The 19,960-nt window shown below is 37.0% G+C and overlaps 2 protein-coding genes across 3 annotated transcripts in view; one reads left to right on the forward strand and one right to left on the reverse strand.

Annotated features, from left to right (window-relative positions):
- Positions 1–5,194: 5,194 nt before the first annotated feature.
- Positions 5,195–14,842, reverse strand: LOC134752872 (LHFPL tetraspan subfamily member 2a protein). Its single transcript, XM_063688641.1, has 5 exons — positions 14,528–14,842; positions 13,007–13,125; positions 9,834–9,944; positions 8,065–8,178; positions 5,195–6,684 (listed from the first exon to the last, which is right to left on the reverse strand). Exons 1-5 carry the CDS (start codon positions 14,701–14,703, stop codon positions 6,542–6,544), a joined length of 663 nt encoding a protein of 220 aa, XP_063544711.1. The 5' UTR covers positions 14,704–14,842; the 3' UTR covers positions 5,195–6,541.
- Positions 14,843–15,351: 509 nt separating this feature from the next.
- Positions 15,352–19,960, forward strand: part of LOC134752797 (cullin-1) — a 29,931-nt gene continuing 25,322 nt past the window's right edge. The window contains exons 1-2 of one of the 2 annotated variants that reach the window (XM_063688514.1): positions 15,352–15,574; positions 18,658–18,842. In XM_063688514.1, coding sequence (XP_063544584.1) covers positions 18,786–18,842 — 57 coding nt within the window. In that variant the 5' untranslated portion in view covers positions 15,352–15,574; positions 18,658–18,785. Of the gene's footprint in view, positions 15,575–15,647; positions 15,826–18,657; positions 18,843–19,960 lie in introns of those variants that run through there. The other variant, XM_063688515.1, reaches the window with a different exon arrangement.

Consider the following 19,960-nt stretch of genomic DNA (forward strand, 5'->3'; position numbering starts at 1 on the left):
TTTATTCGACTAGAATAGATTTGGTTATCCTATTGAACCCACTTCAATGAAAGATTTTTGTTTTAAATGCATGTTCTATAAGACAAAAACAATTGTAAATATTAAAACATTTTACTATTATTACCTAAATATCGATATTTATGATTATTTGTGTATCGTATATTTATAAAAACAATATCGAATGTTGCCTTTGGAAACTTAAAACATTTTTGCAGTAAGAAAATACGCCTCTTCTTTGACAGGCGTTCCGTTCCATTCAGACAACTTATTAAGAACGGTTTTTCAACATTAAAAAATAAACGTGTTATAATACTTATAATGATGAAGAGGTAAGTAATAAAATATGAAATACGCATATTTTTCGTATTCTTACATTAACAGTAGGTTTTTATGTTGATTACGACGTTTAAAGGAAACTAATATTAACACTCATCAATAAGTAGTCATGAATTGGAACAAGTAAAAATTTTAAAAAATTGGCAAAGTAAAAAGCACTAGTTCGCGAAAACCAACTTTCCGCAAGCTAAACAGCCACGAAAAGTAGCACTTTTTGAGCAACTGTATTAAAACATGTATTTTCATTCTTTCTTTTTTTTCACTTTCTTTAGAAGTAGTTTCTGAAGAAAGTGTATCTGTAACTACTTTTAAGTTATTTCGCTTTTACTGAACTGTGACGCGGTGGGCAAAGTTATGTTGAACGGGCAATGTTATAGTGTTTTACATATAAAAAAGTGTTTCCTTTCTTTCTTTCAACAGTGGGCTACTACATGCAGTTTTTAGGTACGATTGACGAATACCAGCAACGGTACAAGCGCTTCCAAAAGTACAGTAGGACGTGGGAGATACAAGATTACGTCCAAAGATACCTTTTATCAGGAAACATCACGCAGCATCCTTACCACTATACTAGTACTTACGCATCGCGAGAAGAGTAAAGGATTGAAATGAAATGAAAATATTTATTTCTAGGCGACTATTGACCCTACCTTAAAACTAGCATACCTACATATTATTATAAAATATACCTTAAAACCACCTTAAAACTAAAAACTCGCTCGTACAGCGTCGTCGTAGCTCGGAAAGCGGCTAAGTTGAAATGGGAATGGGCTGGTCATGTCTGCCGAATGCCGGACGACTTGAGGGCCAAGTTAACCATGGAGTGGGAGCCCCACGAGTCTAACTGGGGACCCGGCAGACCTCGTCGGCGATGGCGGGATAACTTGGACTCCTTTTTGAGAGACTGACCAGATATAGCACTAAACAGAGACGAGTGGAAAAAAGGGGGGAGGCCTTTGCACAGCAGTGGGACACAGTGGGCTCTGAATAACAATAATAAAACTAAAAACACAATTATGGCTGCGATACAGTTCCCAACCCCGGAGCCGGCCGCTGAACCGCCGAAACTTGACACTTCGGCCAAAACTCCTTCTTGGTGAAGGTCGCTATGTTCAGCAAATTCCCACTGTGTCGACTTCCAAATTCCAACTTCACGACCCTCTGGATATATGTAATCCTAATCATTAACTTAACTCAACTTAATCAAAAAAACGACCAAGTGCGAGTCGGACTCGCGCACGAAGGGTTCCGTACCATTACGCAAAAAACGCCAAAAAATCACGTTTGTTGTTTGGGTACTTAAATATTTATAACTAGTATTTGTAGTTATAGCGCCAACAGAAATACATCATGTGTAAAAATTTGAACTGTCTAGCCATCACGGTTCATGAGATTCAGCCTGGTGACAGACGGACAGACAGACAGCGGAATCTTAGTAATAGGGGTCCCGTTTTTACCCTTTGGGTACGGAACTAAAAACGGTGAGGCCATTTAATTTGTTTTACGAGCACGGTTGTTCCCGAGTTACCGGATATTCGGTTACTATCCGGTGTACGGCCTATCCGACCCTTATTTTAATATCCGGCCGGATACCGGATAGTAACTTTGCTTGATTTCGGAGTAAATAAATTGGATTTAAGAAACAGTCACGGCCATAATTGTACTCGTTTATTATTTTAAAACAATTTAAACATTCCACTCACTTGCACGCGCACTCATTTCGAACCAAAAAATGGGTGCGCGCGAACGTTCACTACGAAACAGGTCAAAACCTGCACAATGCGCACCTAAAAAACCGAAATGTAGAAATAGTTCCGTCAATATTCGGCCGATGGTGAGGGCGAACATCCGGTATCCGGCCAAACAACTATCCGTTGCATCTCTAGTCAAACTGTATTCCGTCTATTATGACCCCTTGTTTGCCACCGACGTGGTATAAAAAAAAGTTGAAGAAAACAATTTGCTCAGTCCACAAAAGTATATATTTTGTAAATTATGTATAGACAATAATATTTTGGATTACAAAATTCCATATAAAAATATATTCATAAATCTAGACGTACATATTACTTAATTCAATTGTTAAACACAACATTTATTACTTATAACATATATTTTGTGATTATGTAGACGTTTTGTGCCATTCTACGGATAAAGGTATCTTATGGCGCTTGGCGCTTACGCTATTATGAACAACGCTCCAATACTGAAGCGGTGTTACGCGAGTTACGCAACGTAAGTGCCGATTGCCACAAGGTACCCATGGAATTTCACATGTTATTTTATGTCTATAATTACACAGTAAATCTAGGTCATAAATGCTGTTTCATACTACAATCAGGTTTAATTACCTACCTATATGTAAAAATACATATTGTAAATATATGGGGCATTTTCTATGAAAAGGGACCATTGTCGATGGCGCTTACGCCGCACAGCATCGCGCGGCATTGTATTTATATCGTAGCATCGTTTGGCGTAAGCGCCATCGACAATAAGGTCCCTTTTTATAGAAAATACCACATTAGGTATACCGTAAAACACTATAACTTTGCCCACCGCGTCACAGTTCAGTAAAAGCGAAATAACTTAAAAGTACCCAACTAGGGAACAAATCAAATGATTTTTATGAAATATTTAGATTTGTGTTTATTAAGTAATCAATAATCATACTACTATGTATACAGGATGGCTAAAAAATAAGTGCAATCCCGTTGCCAGGGAGGTTTTGGGATTTTACTAAGCAACTTTTACTATTGGACCAACCACGAAACCGAGAAAAAAAAACCCTCCCATAGAAAATGGACCAGCCAAAATCTGAAACAGCAAAACTTTTTTTCGCGATTTCGGGGTTGGTCTCATAGTAAAAGTTGCTCAGTATAATCCCAAAACCTCCCTGGCAACGAGAATGCACTTATTTTTTAGCCACCGTGTATATCTGGATGACCCCAGGAGCCATGTCTGTGAGTGATCGATGAAATGCCAATCTGCCATTGGATTATACAACCATTGCAGTCTATCGACTGCAATGGTTGTAAGATACTACTAGGAAAATGCTGTGGTTAATGATGATGATATTGAGGTATGAGGGTTTCTATTGTTTCCCCGCATTGTTTGTCTGCATATTCGTGAGTCATAATTTGGTTTTTCTCAGAAACGCGTAACTTTTCAGGATTACCATAAAACAAACCTAACCTAGCCTATCTATAGGATAACCTTAATACAAAAATCCAGAAAAGTTAACGGTTTCAGAATTATGACTAATGACAATCTGACATCGTTACATTATGACACATATGACTATCAATAATTATGTCAAACAAAGGGATCCGGATGTGTGTATCTACAGTTATTTGAATGTATAATAAGTAACAATAATCAAAAATTTATTGAAACACGCTTAAAAAAAAGAGATTTCTCATTCTTTAGTCACGATTAAAATACAGAACCAAAAGTTTCTGAAAAGGAACTAAAAATAATACTTATTTTAATTCAATAGCCGAATTAATTTCCCTGCCTGACGCCTGTCGTCTACCAAGCTGCCAAAAAAAAGCACCCCTATCTACCCAGGCCGGAGATTACCGGCCAGTAGGGAATATTACGCAAAACTCTGCGTAGAGGGCGTCACTAGCACAATCACAGGGCCTGCCGCGAAACACGAAAATCGAAAGTTCGGTTTATGCCTATCACTTGCATATTCGATCGATAGAGACTATAGAGTATAGAGAGGCAGATGACGAAATTTCGATTTTCGCGCTTCGCGGTAGGCCACCTGTAAACAAACCGCCTTGATGCATCAATGTCATAGTGAAAACTTGCCAAAAAACTGTTTAAGGCATAGTATGTATAAGTTAATGTATGGTTTAGGATGTGCACTAGTGCTGCACTCTGGCGGCAGATTATTGCAGTAATATTCCCTATTGTTTGTTGCCCTTGTCTCCACTCGCGTGGGCAACCCCGGTGTGGCTACCACCACTTTGGCGCTGACATAAAATCGATCGAGAACGTAACTTACTTTCTATGCATCTTGCTCGAACTTATATTAGTGCGAGCGAGATGTATAGCAAGTAAAGTACGTAGACGTTTTGACACTGTCAGTGACTCGTGGTACGGGTACAGATTTGTTATAACGGATTTTTTGAACCTGAGCAAATTCGCAGTCGAAAAGCAGCTTTATTTTGATTTTAATAAAACTGCTTTTCGACTGGGCTTAAAATGGCCGGAGATCTCCGTACGTAACAAATACGGGGCACAAAAATTTTGGCCTTTTTTAAATTTGCCGATCTTTTCTACTGACGGTAATACCTACTATAGTTTATCAAAAAAATATATGGCGCAGTACAAAGCTATCTATAGTGCGACATAAAATAGTAGAAATTAAATAAAATTGAACTAAAAAAATTCCATACTAAATTGTTGCCATGTTACATTTAAATTGTTGCATTTTACGTCAAAAATGACGGTTCGGTACAAAGTGGCGCCCTTTCTTGTCGGACTATCGAAGTCGGAGTCGGATCGGAGTTTTCGAACTAGAGCGTACATTTTTTCTTAAACTTTACTTCTCTTTTACAAACAATTTTTAATAATACAGCTTAAGAGTCCCCGGCAAGCTCGGCCGAATTTTACCTTCCCATACAAACGGAGTTTCGTTCTCATTTCAAAACTACGTGTTGGATTGTAATTAAACTTTGCACATACAATGACATGAGATATATATATATATATGCCTGTAATTAGTTTATATAGCTCAAGCTTATATACCTAAACGAAATAGAGCAAAAACAAGTTTTGTATGAAATCGCTGTATTTTTTTTAACTATGGTATCTGAAGCTACATAAATTACAGACATAGATATACCTTATCCTATTGTAAGTACAAAGTTTCAGAGCAATCTAGCTAGTCGTTTTAAAATGAGAGCGGAACTACGTTTCTATGGAGAACCGAGCTTAGCGGGGACCCTTAACTATTTCGATACAATTATAGGTAAACTTAAAAATAATTTTCAAAATTGTTAATACTGCAATTTTAAATATAAAATTTGATTAAAAAAAAAATTATGACACACATGGATATTGAAACCCGTTGACTTACTTCAATTTAAAATATAATCTAAATATTAATAACACAATATTATGAGTATTAAGACACATCTTTGTTTCCTTAAATATAATTTATTTTTCATTATTTACTACAATTAAATGTATATAGTTCCACCCATTTCCAAACCACATGTAAAAAAATATGTATAAAATATAAATACAGTTTGGAAGTTAGTTTCAGTCTATAGTTTCACATGGGAAATATATTTTAACTATACTGTGATTCTTATATATTCTAGTTACAGAAATGACAGTTCTATTGACCTAACTTGCAAACAGTTTGTCATTTTAATACAACATTGACAAAAAAGCAGGATGATTGAGTAATAATATTACATTACGATACAAGTGCGAAAAACAGTTAATTCGAAACAAGCGGCGATAAATTGCGAATTAATTATTCGCACGTGTATCGTGCAACGTTTTACAGTACACAATAGCCCTTTGGCCCAACGTTTTACAGTACATAATCGACAAAGGCACGAAAAGTGCTTATTTAAGTGTGTATAGTGAGGGAAAGTAGAACCATATATTATGTACTGTAAAAGAAATATCATTGCACACGATGTAGAAAGATCATATTGAAAACCAGATCTCCCTAGCGTTTTATAGAGCGCAATAAGTATTTTTTTAATCCTCTGAGCTGCAAAAATGGCACTAAAGCTGGCTTTAGAAGTGATCAGGTCAAGCAAATAAGTTGTTTCCCCTCGTCGATAAAGCACTTGCTAGGAACACTTACGCCATGCCCAGCGTTTCTACTTAGGAAAAACAGCCCTATTTTGCCTTAGTCTCGTTTTTGTCGTTTTGAACTACCTTTGTTGTAAATACAAATTAGTTCCTAACCAAAATATAACATGACTAAATGAAATGTTTTGTATTCTTTGAATGCTTTCAAACGCGTGTAATGTTCCTCTCTCACGCGCAAAATACACAAAAATATTGTAAAATAGTGGTTAAAGCTACGAAGTATATGTCGATAGTGTAAAAGTAATAAAACAAAATCATTGTAAAGCAATTAAATAGTCAGTTAGTTCGTCGTGTATGCACGACATTGGCGTTATTTCCGTTTTTGATTGACTTCTATAGCAGTCTAAGGCGTCAGAAGTCAGGCCAAGCAAATGAGTTGTTTCCCCTCGTCTATCTGGAACTGTACCTTCTCTGAGCCGGCGGCGCGGTCCGCGCTGCGGGACGCGGCACTCGCGAGGAACACCTGCGCCACGCCCAGCGTCGTCACGTACAGGGACCAACCTGGATTATAAACAGTACATATGGTACATACATACATACGTTTAACAGTACATATGGCCCTTTAAATTTTCTACATAGGCACATAATTGCTAATTATCGCATGCGGTAAAGTAGCACCATATGTACTGTAAAATGTATTTATTTATTTAGGCATCAACCCATTACATAGTAACCACCGACTACGCTCCAGCTCCGATCTTTCCCTCTCCTTCCCGATTCACAAACACCGATCATATAACAAATCATTCACCGTATATTCTGCTAAGCTTTGGAACGCGCTACCACCTCCTTTGAGACAGTGACAGTGTCAAACAGTGGCATCGCTAAAATATAAACTAAAAAAACTATGGCTCTTAGACGAGGAACCCACTGACAGGTAGGAAGATGTGTGCGGTCATAATATATATTTATATTTATTTATGTATTTATACAAAGATATTTATTTATATATAGGTAGTTTATAGTATTTAATATTATATATCTAATTACTTTAGGTCTAGATTTTAATAACTTCTTTAAGTTAACTGGAAGAGATCCCTCTTAGGGATAAGTTCGCTTTTGTACTACTTTTATTTTTCGTACAATAAAGTGTTTACTTACTTACATTAAAATAATATACACGGTATTTCATGACCCACTGAAAACCTATAATCAGTTTGATCAGAATCGAAAAAACTAAAAATAAATGTCTGAAATAGGACAACCGATCGCGCTGTTTTAATGGGGGTAATTTTTTTTATTTTTTTACATGCCCATTTTACAGGTTTGTAATGCAACAATATCATTAACTAGCATTTGACACGTTATTTATTTTGTCAAAGAGCAACACCCTTAACTGGCCATTGGTAAACCTTATCTCGTTGGAGTAAGGTATGCATATGGTCTGTTAACAGTGTTTACAATGGTAACTAGCAATTGTTTGATGTCACTAAAACGACGAAGCATCTTGTGTAGAATTACCAATCGAACAGAATTGTTAAAAGAACGAAACAACTAATATTTTTTTAAATATTTATCGGATTAAAGAACAAATACTCAAGATGAGTTCAAAATAAATAAATAAACTGTTGGGGTGTTCAGGTATTCAGTGGCTCAAGTAACACCGTGTATATATACCTATATACTCGTACATATGTCAGATCTTCAGTTAACAATTGTTTCAATACATGATATTATATATATACTTAAATAAACAGATAAATCATCCATATCCATCCATCCAAACAGAATATATGATAAACGCACAAATAAATGCCCTACTCGGGAATTGAACCAACGACCTCCAGCTTCGTTCACTACTGACTAAGTAAATAAGGTGACATTTGTAAATCGAGAAAAGGGGTTTTAAAGGTGAAATATTGTCTGTAATTTAATATTTACCAATAGAACAGTCTCCTGGTATGTAAGGCTCCGAGTTTTCCCCGCAAAGCTGTCGGACGCGCTGGGTTCCCCAACCCCAAGGGTACAGCAAAAGGCCTAACACTCCGAATAACCCTGGAAATAAAGACCATAAAAACTGTAAGCATACTTCTAGCTTGTGATTGGTAAATACTTTGTACCGAAAGGTACAGTCGCCAACCGATATATCGGTCAGGATGTTCACAAATATCTAGAATAGAATAGAAAACAACACATAACAACTTAGGGTCCCTTTGTTTGACATAATTATTGAAAGTCATAATATTATTAGTATTCGTGTTAGTATTGTGTATAATATTATTAGTACTATTAGTATTGTTGACGACCGGTCTGGCCTAGTGGGTAGTGAGCTAGTGACCCTGTCTGTGAAGCCAATGGTCCTGGGTTCGAATCCCGGTAAGGGCATTTATTTGTGTGATGAGCACAGATATTTGTTCCTGAGCCATGGGTGTTTTCTATGTATTTAAGTATTTTTATATTATATATATCGTTGCCTGAGTACCCATAACACAAGCTTCCTTGGGCTTACCGTGGGTTTAGTCAATCTGTCTGTGTGTGTGTATGTGTGTGTGTGTGTGTGTGTGTGTTGTGTGTTATTTATGTAATGATTGTCAGATTATCATTAGTCATAATTCTGAAACCGTAAATTTTTTAGGATTTTCGTAAAGTTATCCTATAGGTAGATTAAGTTAGGTTTGTTTTATGGCAATCCTGAAAAGTTGCGCGTTTATGAGAAAACCCAAATTATGACTAAGGAAAATGTGGATAAACAATACATTATGACTTAAAACTTTATGGGAAACAATAGAGACCCCAACTTAACATATAACTATATAAGCCACAGCGCTGGTTTTCCGTGGCCATGATCTTGTGCAGCACGAAGTGTAACACAACACAATACACACACAACACAATCTGAACAACGTCTTCGTTATCAAAACTAAATTGTAGATTTGTATTGATTTAATACAATACTTAAGAAAGGGCAAATGACATAAAAAAAATTCACTCGTAAACTAGACTATATTTGCGAGGGTAGACTCTATGCTTTGCCCTAATATTGCATGCGCGGTGATTCTAAAATATAATGTTGAGCGTAGTGCCCTAAAACACTACAACATTGCCTTTTCAATATAACTTTGCCCTCCGCGTCACAGTTCAGTATAAGCGAAATAACTTAAAAGTAGTTACAGATACACTTTCTTCAGAAACTATTTCTAAAGAAAGTGTATATGTAACTAATACTTTTAAGTTATTTCGCTTTTAGTGAACTGACGCGGTGGGCAAAGTTATGTTGAAAGGGCAATGTTATAGTGTTTGTGATTCAAGTGTTAAAACCCAAGTTGGTTTTTTTCTACAATGTGACACATACTGCTTTTCACATCACCTACGGGAAATTATTGTTTCAAACTATTAGGTATTTAAGGTAAAAAAAAATGTCCTAGAACTGCAACCTTGATCCCTATTAGTAGGGAAGAAAAAGCGCTTATCCGAATCGGTGCCGTGAAAAGAAATCTATAACATTTTAAGTATAATAGATAGCCTAATAAAACTTGGTGTTTTTGATAAGTCCACTGTGTGCATGGTATACTAAAAATTTCAGCTCTCTAGCATTATCAAAGCTGAAACTACGAGGGTTCGAAAATAAGACGAAACGTGCCGAGAAAAAATAGGCACTGCCTTTTGCCCTTTGTCTCGTCTTGGCGGAGGCACGGCCGTGCAGATTTTACCTCCCAAAGCTTGAGTAGCGCCAGCCAATGATATAACACTCTTCTTGAACACGGACTGAACACAGCACGCCATCACGCCGGCTAGCACCGTCGAGAATTGTATGGCTGCACCTGTAATTGATAATTATTATGATCTACACGGGCCTCACTACTTAGTGCCAGTTGCACCATCCGCACTTGACAGACTGATCAACGACACCCGGCGCGCCGCGGCAGTTTACTATGAAACTTTTCATACAATACAATTTAGCGAACTCTTTAACGATGACAAACAGTTGGTGCAACCGGCCCTTATACTAACCGGGATATGGACCGCGATTACCTTTTGTATTGTTTTTGAGCTCCCGATATTAGACCAACGAGTGTGAATGCGACCGGTGGTAACGTTGAAAGCGAACGCAGCCAACGCGCACGAACGAGGGTAGACCGAGCGCGGTCTACATAACTTTGACACCCACCCGCTATCTTCAGTCACCCGTGAACAAGATGCATGTAACTGCGTCGAAATATTGGGAGCTCAAAAACAATTCAAAAGTCCGTATCCCGGGCAATATAAGTCTAGTGAAATTAACCGTTTAAAACTCCTACACGGGCCTGTTTAACCAAGGTAATAATTGTCACCTAAGGCCGCGGACTGGCTGGTCAATATCCAGAGAGGAAAAGGAGTACTACGTTTGTATGAAAAGGAGTCCTTCACTTTCGCCTCGCGAGATTGACCATCTTGTCTGACCAATGTAACGTAGTGGCATCAATGACCGACAGGGAAAAAAATTCCGAACGTCATCCACCCAACGAGCCAACGGACGGCAGTACAGGAGTGTGCAGTAGCTGCGCAGTACCGTAAAACACTATAACATTGCCCTTTCAACATAACTTTGCCCACCGCGTCACAGTTCAGTAAAAGCGAAATAACTTAAAAGTATTAGTTACATATACACTTTCTTTAGTAGTAGTTCCTGAAGAAACTGTATCTGTAACTACTTTTAAGTTACCTATTTCGCTTTTACTGAACTGTGACGCGGTGGGCAAAGTTATATTGAAAAGGCAATGTTGTAGTGTTTTAAGGTAGTGCAGTAGATCGGTCGGTCGGCTTGTAATTACATAATAAAAATATTATTATACAATAGGCCCCAGGTTTGGAATGAGGATAGACAATTTATTTGGTAAGTGTAAGACAAATTTTACAAGCATGGTAATTGAAATATCTAAATAAACTAAACAGTCACGTCATACAAATAATGTTAACAGGCACGTCGGAAATACTATTTATATAATATATTAGAAATTAGAACCAGTAAGACTTGGGAGTACATTTTTACTTAAACGCTAGCTTTTGCCAGCGACTTCATCTGCGTGAAATCACATGATGATGATGATTGATAAAAAACCGGCCAAGTGCAAGTCGAACTCGCGCACCGAGGGTTGCATCTGTGAAAATTTCAACTGTCTAGCTATCACGGATCATGAGATACAGCCTGGTGACAGACAGACAGACAGCGGAGTCTTAGTAATAGGGTCCCGTTTTTACCCCTTGGGTACGGAACCCTAAAAACTATCCTGTGTCCTTCTCTGGGCCACAAATTATGTCCATACTAAATTTTATCTAAATCGGTTCAGCAGTTTAGGCGTGGAGAGGTGACAGACAGTTAGAGAGAGTTACTTTCGTATTTACAATACATTAAAATTAGTCAGGGTTGAATCTTATCTTATCTTACACCTTTAAACTAAACGAAGATACTTGTACATATATTTATATATTTCGGGGATCTCGGAAACGGCTCTTAGGATTTCGATGAAATTTGCTATAAATATAGGGGTTTTCGGGGGCGAAAAATCGATCTAGCTAGGTCTTATCTCTGAGAAAACTCGCATTTTTAAGTTTTTATATGTTTACCGAGCTCTCCCAGATATTTACGTTTATCGGAACACAATTATTTTCGGAAATTCAATCTTTGAGGGCGAAAATGGGGTGGAAAACCCTACTCAATATTATAACTACGAGTTACTCCGTCTGTCTGTTACTCTTCACTAAAAGCTCTATAAATATCTATTTCTATTATATAAGGCTAGCATACACTGGGCCCAAAATAGAGCGGCTTGGACAGCACTGGTGAAGAGTGTCCACACTAAAGATGCCACGAATATTCGGCAGCTGTTCGGTATTCGGCCACTTTGTCGAATATTCGGTATTCGGCCGAATTTTACACATAAATACATACAATACATATAAACTATTAAATATACCTAGTTTTTGATTACTTTTATCGTGTAATTTTTCTTTTTAGGTAGGTATAGACCTAAAAAGAAAAATTTCACAGTAAAAGTAATCAAAAACTAGGTATATTTAATATTTAAAATGTATTCCTGGAAAGTTGTTAAATACGAAGACCCTTTTTAAGCACCTGTTGATTAAATGATTACAAATAATTTTTTCACCTCAGCAGCTCGAACAAGCCTACTTTCGTCACTCCCTGGAGTGAGGAAAGTGCGACTTTCCTCACTCTAGGGAGTGAAACAATGTAGCTTTTTAATTTAGTGAAGGCCATGAACTTCATACTTTTATTACATTTTTTTTATGGTATGGTACGGTACGGTACGGTACGGTACGGTACGATCCGGTCCGGTCCGGTCCGGTCCGGTCCGGTCTCGTATCGTATCGTTTCGTATCGTATCTTATCGTATCGTACATATTATAATACTTTTTTTCTGTTTATTCTGTGTAATTCGAAATACATTTTAACCTTTAATATGTTCTCACTACTGAGGTGAAAAATTATGTGTGCAACACGAGAGCAAAGTTATTTTACATCTCGTGTTTTTGAGTCCCTCGCTACGCTCAAGATTCTACCTTAGAATCACTCGCTTCGCTCGTGATTTAATTATAGAATCTTTCGCTTTCTCGGGACTCAAAATAAACACTCGCAAGAAAAACCAACTTTCCTCTCTTGTTGCACAAATAACTATTTCTCTATCATAGCAAACATGCTTTGTTGGCGAACAGTTTTCATAATAAATGTGACTCTAAATGTTCGCGTGTCATGCCGAATATTCAGCGCTTCGGCCGTGACGGGCCGAATATTCGGTATTCAGCCAAAACCACTATTCGGGCCATCCACAGTCGTGATGTCAGGATGATACGACAAGGAAGAGAAGACTTAAAAAAAAGTACTTACATAAAGATAAGAAGAACAATGCTGCTTTCCACGGGGTAGGGTAGCGGCTCGGATCAGTGGCGAAGCCATAGAAGGAGAAAGAGCCACAGTCATCGCGGCTGTCCTTTATACGCAAGCATCTGAAATATGTGAATTATTTGTTTTATATAAGGTACTTTTGTGTATGATTTTGTGTTTGTAGCCATACAATTAAACAAATAAATTGTTTCCTGGTTTAAAATATGGAACAGTCGTCCCATTAAAATTTAAAGTGCCAGTCTTCTCTGCATTGATTTTATAAGTCTTTCTGTGTGCATTGTCGGCTTCGTTCGGCCCAGCATTGCTACGAGCAATTATTAGAGAACTTTTAATAGATTTTTTTTACATTTTTGTGAATCAACATAGGTAGCTTATTAATTATTGTCATATTTATCGTATATCTTTATTACTTATATAGCTTTAGTAACTTAATTTTACAGTGTATTGGCGCCCCTTAGCTGTAATGCTGTAAAATTTTATTTCAATAAAATATCAATATCAATTAGGGTTGGCACAACTTGACGTCACAACTTTATCCCTAAATGTGACGCTTTCAACCAAAAGGTACCACATTGTCGGTTGTCAATAAGGTTGATTTCTAATTGAAGCTATATAATACTAAACATATATTTAAGCTTTATGTGTACTAACAACAAATTTAAATTAATATATGGAAAAAGCGCCTTACTGACAAGCGACAACAAGTACCCTTTTGGTTGAAACTGGCACAAATTGTTAAACTTGAATGCACTAGTACAGTCAAGACAAGTGTGACAATCATCATAGTCACATACATCACACATCATACTGAAAAATATGTCCCATACCTCTTATGTCAGTGAATTAAGAACTATGGGACATATTTTTGAGTAAGTTGTATGCACCCATATTCTTACACTTGACTGTACATACTAATTCCAACTGGCACCCACTCGCTAAGGAAGGAGGAATAAAGAGATTAAGTGATTGAAAAATTGCTTACAAATCACATGAGTTCAATAAACGTACAGTTACGTTTAAGTATGATTTATTGTATCAGTTGGTCTATTAATCTTTTATTAGAAACGAGTCGGACTCGCGCACCGAGGGTTCCGTACTTTTTAGTATTTGTTGTTATAGCGGCAACAGAAATACATCATCTGTGAAGATTTCAACTGTCTAGCTATCACGGTTCATAAGATACAGCCTGGTGACAGACAGACGGACAGTCGGACCGACGGACAGCGGTGTCTTCTTGTTAATTTATTTCCAAATAGGCCACATTTATGTCTGTGTTTTATATCTTAGTAATAGGGTCCCGTTTTTACCCTTTGGGTACGGAAAACTAAACACTAATGACGGTTGAAACAAATATTAACAGCTTCCTTGATTAAGCTAGACTTGACCAACTTCATTACTCGTCAGTTTGCAAGGATTCTCCATAAAAACTTACTGAGAAACTATATTTTACTATATAGTTTGTTCTGAACCGAAACTAAGTTTAAAATAAGTTTAGACGCTTACCTATTGTATATCCCGACACTAGGCACGTAGAATCCCGTAATATTATCCCTATTTTGCACCATAGGCTGCCCTAACAACCACTTGGGAGTCATTATGCCGGAAAGAATTAGCATAAAGGCTACCAAACTCAGCAGGAGCCAAGCCAAACTCCGCCCTGTGATGATCACGTAGCACATTTTATGTGTAATGTGAGATAAAAACTGTAGTTTAAGTTATTGTGTGTGTGCTAATAAGGAAAATAAAGCGTAGAAACTGGGCCAGCACCAGCACAAAGTTACGAAAACAAAAACTTGTGAGATGAAGCGAGATGGGTAACCGGATGGAAGAGCTCGAGTTCAGACTCGAGTCAGTCCGTCAGTCATCCGTCAGTCGAGCTGAAAATGGACATTTGACAGGTTTGTTAAAAAAAAATGACAGCTGTTCTAGTGTTGCTGGTGTGAATATGGTCATTCCTTTTTAATCCAACAAATGTATAGCTGGTCAAGCAAATCTTGTCAGTAGAAAAAGGCGGCAAATTTAAAAAATGTAGGCGCGAAGGGATATCGTCCCATAGAAAATTTGAATTTCGCGCCTTTTTCTAGTGACAAGATTTGCTTGACCAACTATATTTTAACGCACGGTTTTTTTTTCTGTAAATTTAAAAATTATCTTATTGAAAACTTATTAAATGAAATAGCCGTTCTTGCGTGTGGTAACAGATTTGATTTTCTATTCGTTCGAAGTTACAAAAGAAATCGTCTGAATGACAATGAAAACGGTACGCCCTTTCACTTTCTTTAAACGGTATTGAACCACATTGAACGCATCCTGTAGGGCGTCACCTGGCGGAAAATAAACAAAACCCGGAAATCTGTCTGTTCGTGTTCTTTTTTCTCTACGTGCGTGAAATGGTCAATCGAAAGACCAAACTTTATTTGCAATATTGTATATTTGTATCAATTAGTGCTTAAATATATATAGTTAATAATAATAAACCTCGCATTTAATTGTGTTGTGTGCTAGATCTGAAGTGAAGTGAAATGTGGTCGATGACAGTGTAAAACTAATGTAAGTATTACCTGACTAAATTATCATACACGTCTGCCTATTGCGCACCTTGTTAATCAGACATCTGTTAAATTTTGTAGTATAATATAGCTTGTCATTGTAATGTTCACATCTCTGTAAAAAGGAATCGAATCGACGTATTTGTACAGTTATTTTAGTCTAAGTCATTGTTTTAGTCTAATATGAAGTGTATATCAATAGTGCCATGAGATATTTCGACATACAAAGAAGTGGTGTCGAATCGAGAATAGGTAAGGAAGAAATAAAAAAACATGTTACCATTCCCTTCTTTGGTTGCTAAATCTCAATCCTTTGTGAGACTGAGACGTACTTTTACTTTTTGTCATTAACTTCTGATTCTGTATTTCTTAACTCAATTTAAAGTTATATTTAAGTAGGTAGATTCGAAAGTAGAATTACGTATCAAAACCTATTTTTTTACGACTTGTTTAGAGACAAGACAATATGATAAACAGCCAATGCATTATGTAGGCTAAATAAAAAATGCTACCTGACTAGATCTTTATCCTGTTTTACTGTTATGCTGTAGATTGATTAACTTATACGTTTATATAACTGGTGTTTATTGGTGCACTTTAAGTGGGAAAGTTTTTTAAACCCCTTTTACTTGGTTATAGCCCAGTGGTTCAGTTAATCATGTTTATTTTTTTTATATTTTTTTTTTAATGGCATCGCGCTCCTGGCGCATTCAGCCAAACAAGTAAAACGGGGAAACGGAACATGTAGTAGTAGTAGTAGTAAAACTTTTTATTGTACAAAAATAAACATAAAACAAGAGAAAAACGCATCATTTGTACAAAGGCGAACTTATCCCTTTCAGCACATGCACATGTCTATTTAAGCAGTATGTCATCAAAGACTAAGGTATTTTTTTATTTGTGTAGAATAGAACTGATGCAATATGAATGTTGCAATGTATTGTCATAAGAAGTACTCACAAATTGCAAAATAAAATCGTGTAACTAAGATGGCAATCATATTATACAACATTTCGAGCATTGTAATGTTTATCAAAGTAATACAGTATGTAAAAGTTATTCAAATGTTATTCATTGTCTGCCACAAAGATTCCAAGTTTATTGTTTATATTACAATGTCTTAGAGATTTAGTGGAAAATTGTGGGCTCGGGCCTCAGTCATTCTTTAAAAAATGCATAAAGATTCTAGCATGCCTACCAGTAGGACCGGTTCCTGCCCATAGTTAATTATTTTAATGTAATATAAACAATATGCTTCAAGCAACACCGGCTTCCGACATGTCGGAACTCGGAAGGGAGTAGCCCAAGGGATACCTTAATGTACAAATCATTCTGCAATTTTTTGCAGGGAGAAACGTGCAAACAGTTGCACTTCTCACTCACTACATACAAAATCCAATGTAATAATGACACAAATACCTACATAGAAAATTACACGCGTCAAAGACAAATCTTGCACCCCTCAATCTCTTTTTGTGTACGGACGAGTCACAAGACGCACCACCATAGGTACAGTTGTAGGTGAATATAGTATGAATGCCGTCTCCCTTTCCCAGTGGCGATATTTTTACTTGAAAATAGTTGGATTGCATAACTACTAGCCTTATGAACCGATTTTGCATGTATAACCAGCCTTAAAGTTTATAGTCTATGATGGTTCATTATTATTTGTAGTATGTGGGTATTTTTGCACTTTGTACTTTTTCCTCAGTCACCCTGTTGACCACGAACGCTGTAAAGGGTTCGAAACATCTGGACGTATTATAAATTCAGTATACGCGATATAATCTGCTTTCATAGTTTTATTTCATGAAATATATATTCACAATGATAGGACTTAATCGCGTAAACTTAAGTTTTAAATTTACCTACGTTTCGAGGACGGCGTTGTCCCCGTGGTCCCAGAGAAGGCTGGCTAAAGTTGAGTTTAATTTAGGTGCGCAAAACGTTCAATTTAATAAACAAAATCAGAACAGGTGCGGGTGGTTCGAAAAACTCGCGCCTAGAAGATGTTGATGTCATCTTTAGCCAGTCTTCTCCGAGACCACGGGGACAACGCGTCCTCTAAACGGAGGTAAATTGAAAACTTAATTTTACGCGATTAAGTCCCGTCGTTCTGACTGAGTAAAAATCGTGAAAGTTTAAACTAGTTTTAATTGAAATTGACACCAAAATTACTGAAAGTATCTGATAAAATATAACTTTAATAATAAATAGGATTTGTATCACAGTAACACATACGGACATACCTAGTATTAGGGCCTTTTCTAATGACAAAAACCGACCAAGTGCGAGTCGGACTCGCGCACGAAGGGTTCCGTACCATTACGCAAAAAACGGCAAAAAATCACGTTTGTTGTATGAGAGCCCTACTTTATTTTATTCTGTTTTTAGTATTTGTTGTTATAGCGGCAACAGAAATACAACATCTGTGAAAATTTTAACTGTCTAGCTATCATGGTTCAGGGATGTTGCGGATGCCGATGTTTTGACATCCGCGGACGCGGATGCGGATGCGGATTTTTAAAGGATGTCGAGATTAGGCTCATAAAAAACGTCTTATATTACACTTTAGTAATTTTTATTAAAAAAAATGAAACTTGTTATTTAAACAAGAATATAGGTGCCCCACAATCGCATTAGTATACTAAAGTTCAAATAAAACAAATTATTCACTTCTTGTCGCTGTCTGCCATAGGCTAGTGCTCGATCGACGATCACAACAACGAAACGAGATTCCTATTGGCTAATGACGAAATTACCTAGCACTTACGCCGCCGCTAAGACATTCCTGTACCTAACTGTTCCACATCCGCATCCGCATTAAGCTCAGCATCGATTTTATGCAGATGCGGATGTTGAAAATAATGCGGAAGTTCCGCGGTTGCGGATGCGCAAGCGAATATTCGCAAACATCCCTGTTTTCTTGATTTCCGAGGCACGTTTTTTCATTAGACTGTATTTATCTTATACGGAGTTACATAGGTCTTTGGTTCTTACTTATTAAAGTATAAGCATAGGTGTATCTCCATAAAAATATTTATAACTTTTTACCAAATTAACATTATTTTTTCTTTGTTCCAGAAAACCCCAGCAATTAAATTATGTTATTGTAAATAACAATATATCTGTGATCTCTTGTGTATAGCCGCTAGTTTATTGTACACGTTAATCAGTGTTAATTAATTATTTAGTTTGTTTATGAGTCTACGATGAGTGGTGTTAGCTTGAAACCGCCGCCGCCGCTAAAGCAAATTGATTTGGATCAGGTAAGATTTATTTTAATATTTTAAACTAAGAGCTCTTTCACACTGACGTACAGTTTCTTTGCGGGTACGGTTTTTTGCAGGATCCAGTTTTCTGTAGTATGCGTCTAACAATTGCACACAATGGCCGACCGCTCGCATAAAAGGAACAATGGCTTTAGTTGAACAGATTACCGTCTTAGGCGTAAACTCTAAAAAAACCGGCCAAGTGCGAGTCGGACTCGCGCACGAAGGGTTCCGTACCATTACGGAAAAAACAGAAAAATCATGTTTGTTGTATGGGAGCCCCATTAAAATATTTATATTATTCTGTTTTTAGTATTTGTTGTTATAGCGGCAACAGAAATACATCATCTGTAAAAATTTCAACTGTCTAGCTATCACGGTTCATGAGATACAGCCTGGTGACAAACAGACAGACGGACAGCGGAGTCTCAGTAATAGGGTCCCGTTTTTACCCTTTGGGTACGGAACCCTAAAAACATTTGAAAAGATGCAGACTAAACCATCCTTTGCGACGCGATGTTGGGTTAAAAGTCTAATAAGCTGTTCTCAATTTGCTAAAACTACAATACAAGCAGACGGCACTGTTGACACACTTTCCACAGTTTCGTCATCACAACTGTTCTTTGCTAATTTAAATACGAACTGTGCAATTATTGATTTTAAGTCTGGATCGATATTGTAAAATCGGAACATGGCTTGTGGGTGACCTAGATCGCGTTTCGTAAAAGAAAATCGCGTCTATAAAAAAGTTTTAGTCTTTGTATTTATTTATATTTGCATAATCATGTACAATTATAGCGGCAACAGAAATACATCATCTGTTAAAATTACATCTTTCTAGCTATCACGGTACATGAGATACAGCCTGGTGACAGACAGACGAACAGTGGAGTCTTAGTAATAGGGTACCGTTTTTACCCTTTGGGTACGGAAACCTAAAAATTTTAGTGAAATTCCACAAAAAGGTCTACTATGTCGGGGACGTGGCGCGTATAGCCCGGTTCACATTTGTCTGTCGTTGTGTCGTGTCGTGTTGTGTTGTCGTCTTATGGCAGCTACCTTAATTACCTACAGAAATCTGTATTTTATACGTTCAATTTACTGCTAACTTATCA

Source organism: Cydia strobilella, chromosome 25, assembly GCF_947568885.1.
Source record: "Cydia strobilella chromosome 25, ilCydStro3.1, whole genome shotgun sequence".
NCBI lineage: Eukaryota > Metazoa > Arthropoda > Insecta > Lepidoptera > Tortricidae > Cydia > Cydia strobilella.

Excerpts from the sequence above, each read along its gene's own strand:
- LOC134752872 (XM_063688641.1), bottom strand. The coding sequence starts at position 14,703 with ATGTGCTACGTGATCATCACAGGGCGGAGTTTGGCTTGGCTCCTGCTG. Across the intron at positions 13,126-14,527 it reads AGTGTCGGGATATACAATAG|ATGCTTGCGTATAAAGGACA; the intron begins GTAAGCGTCTAA and ends CACATATTTCAG. Across the intron at positions 8,179-9,833 it reads CGCTACTCAAGCTTTGGGAG|GGTTATTCGGAGTGTTAGGC; the intron begins GTAAAATCTGCA and ends CTTTATTTCCAG.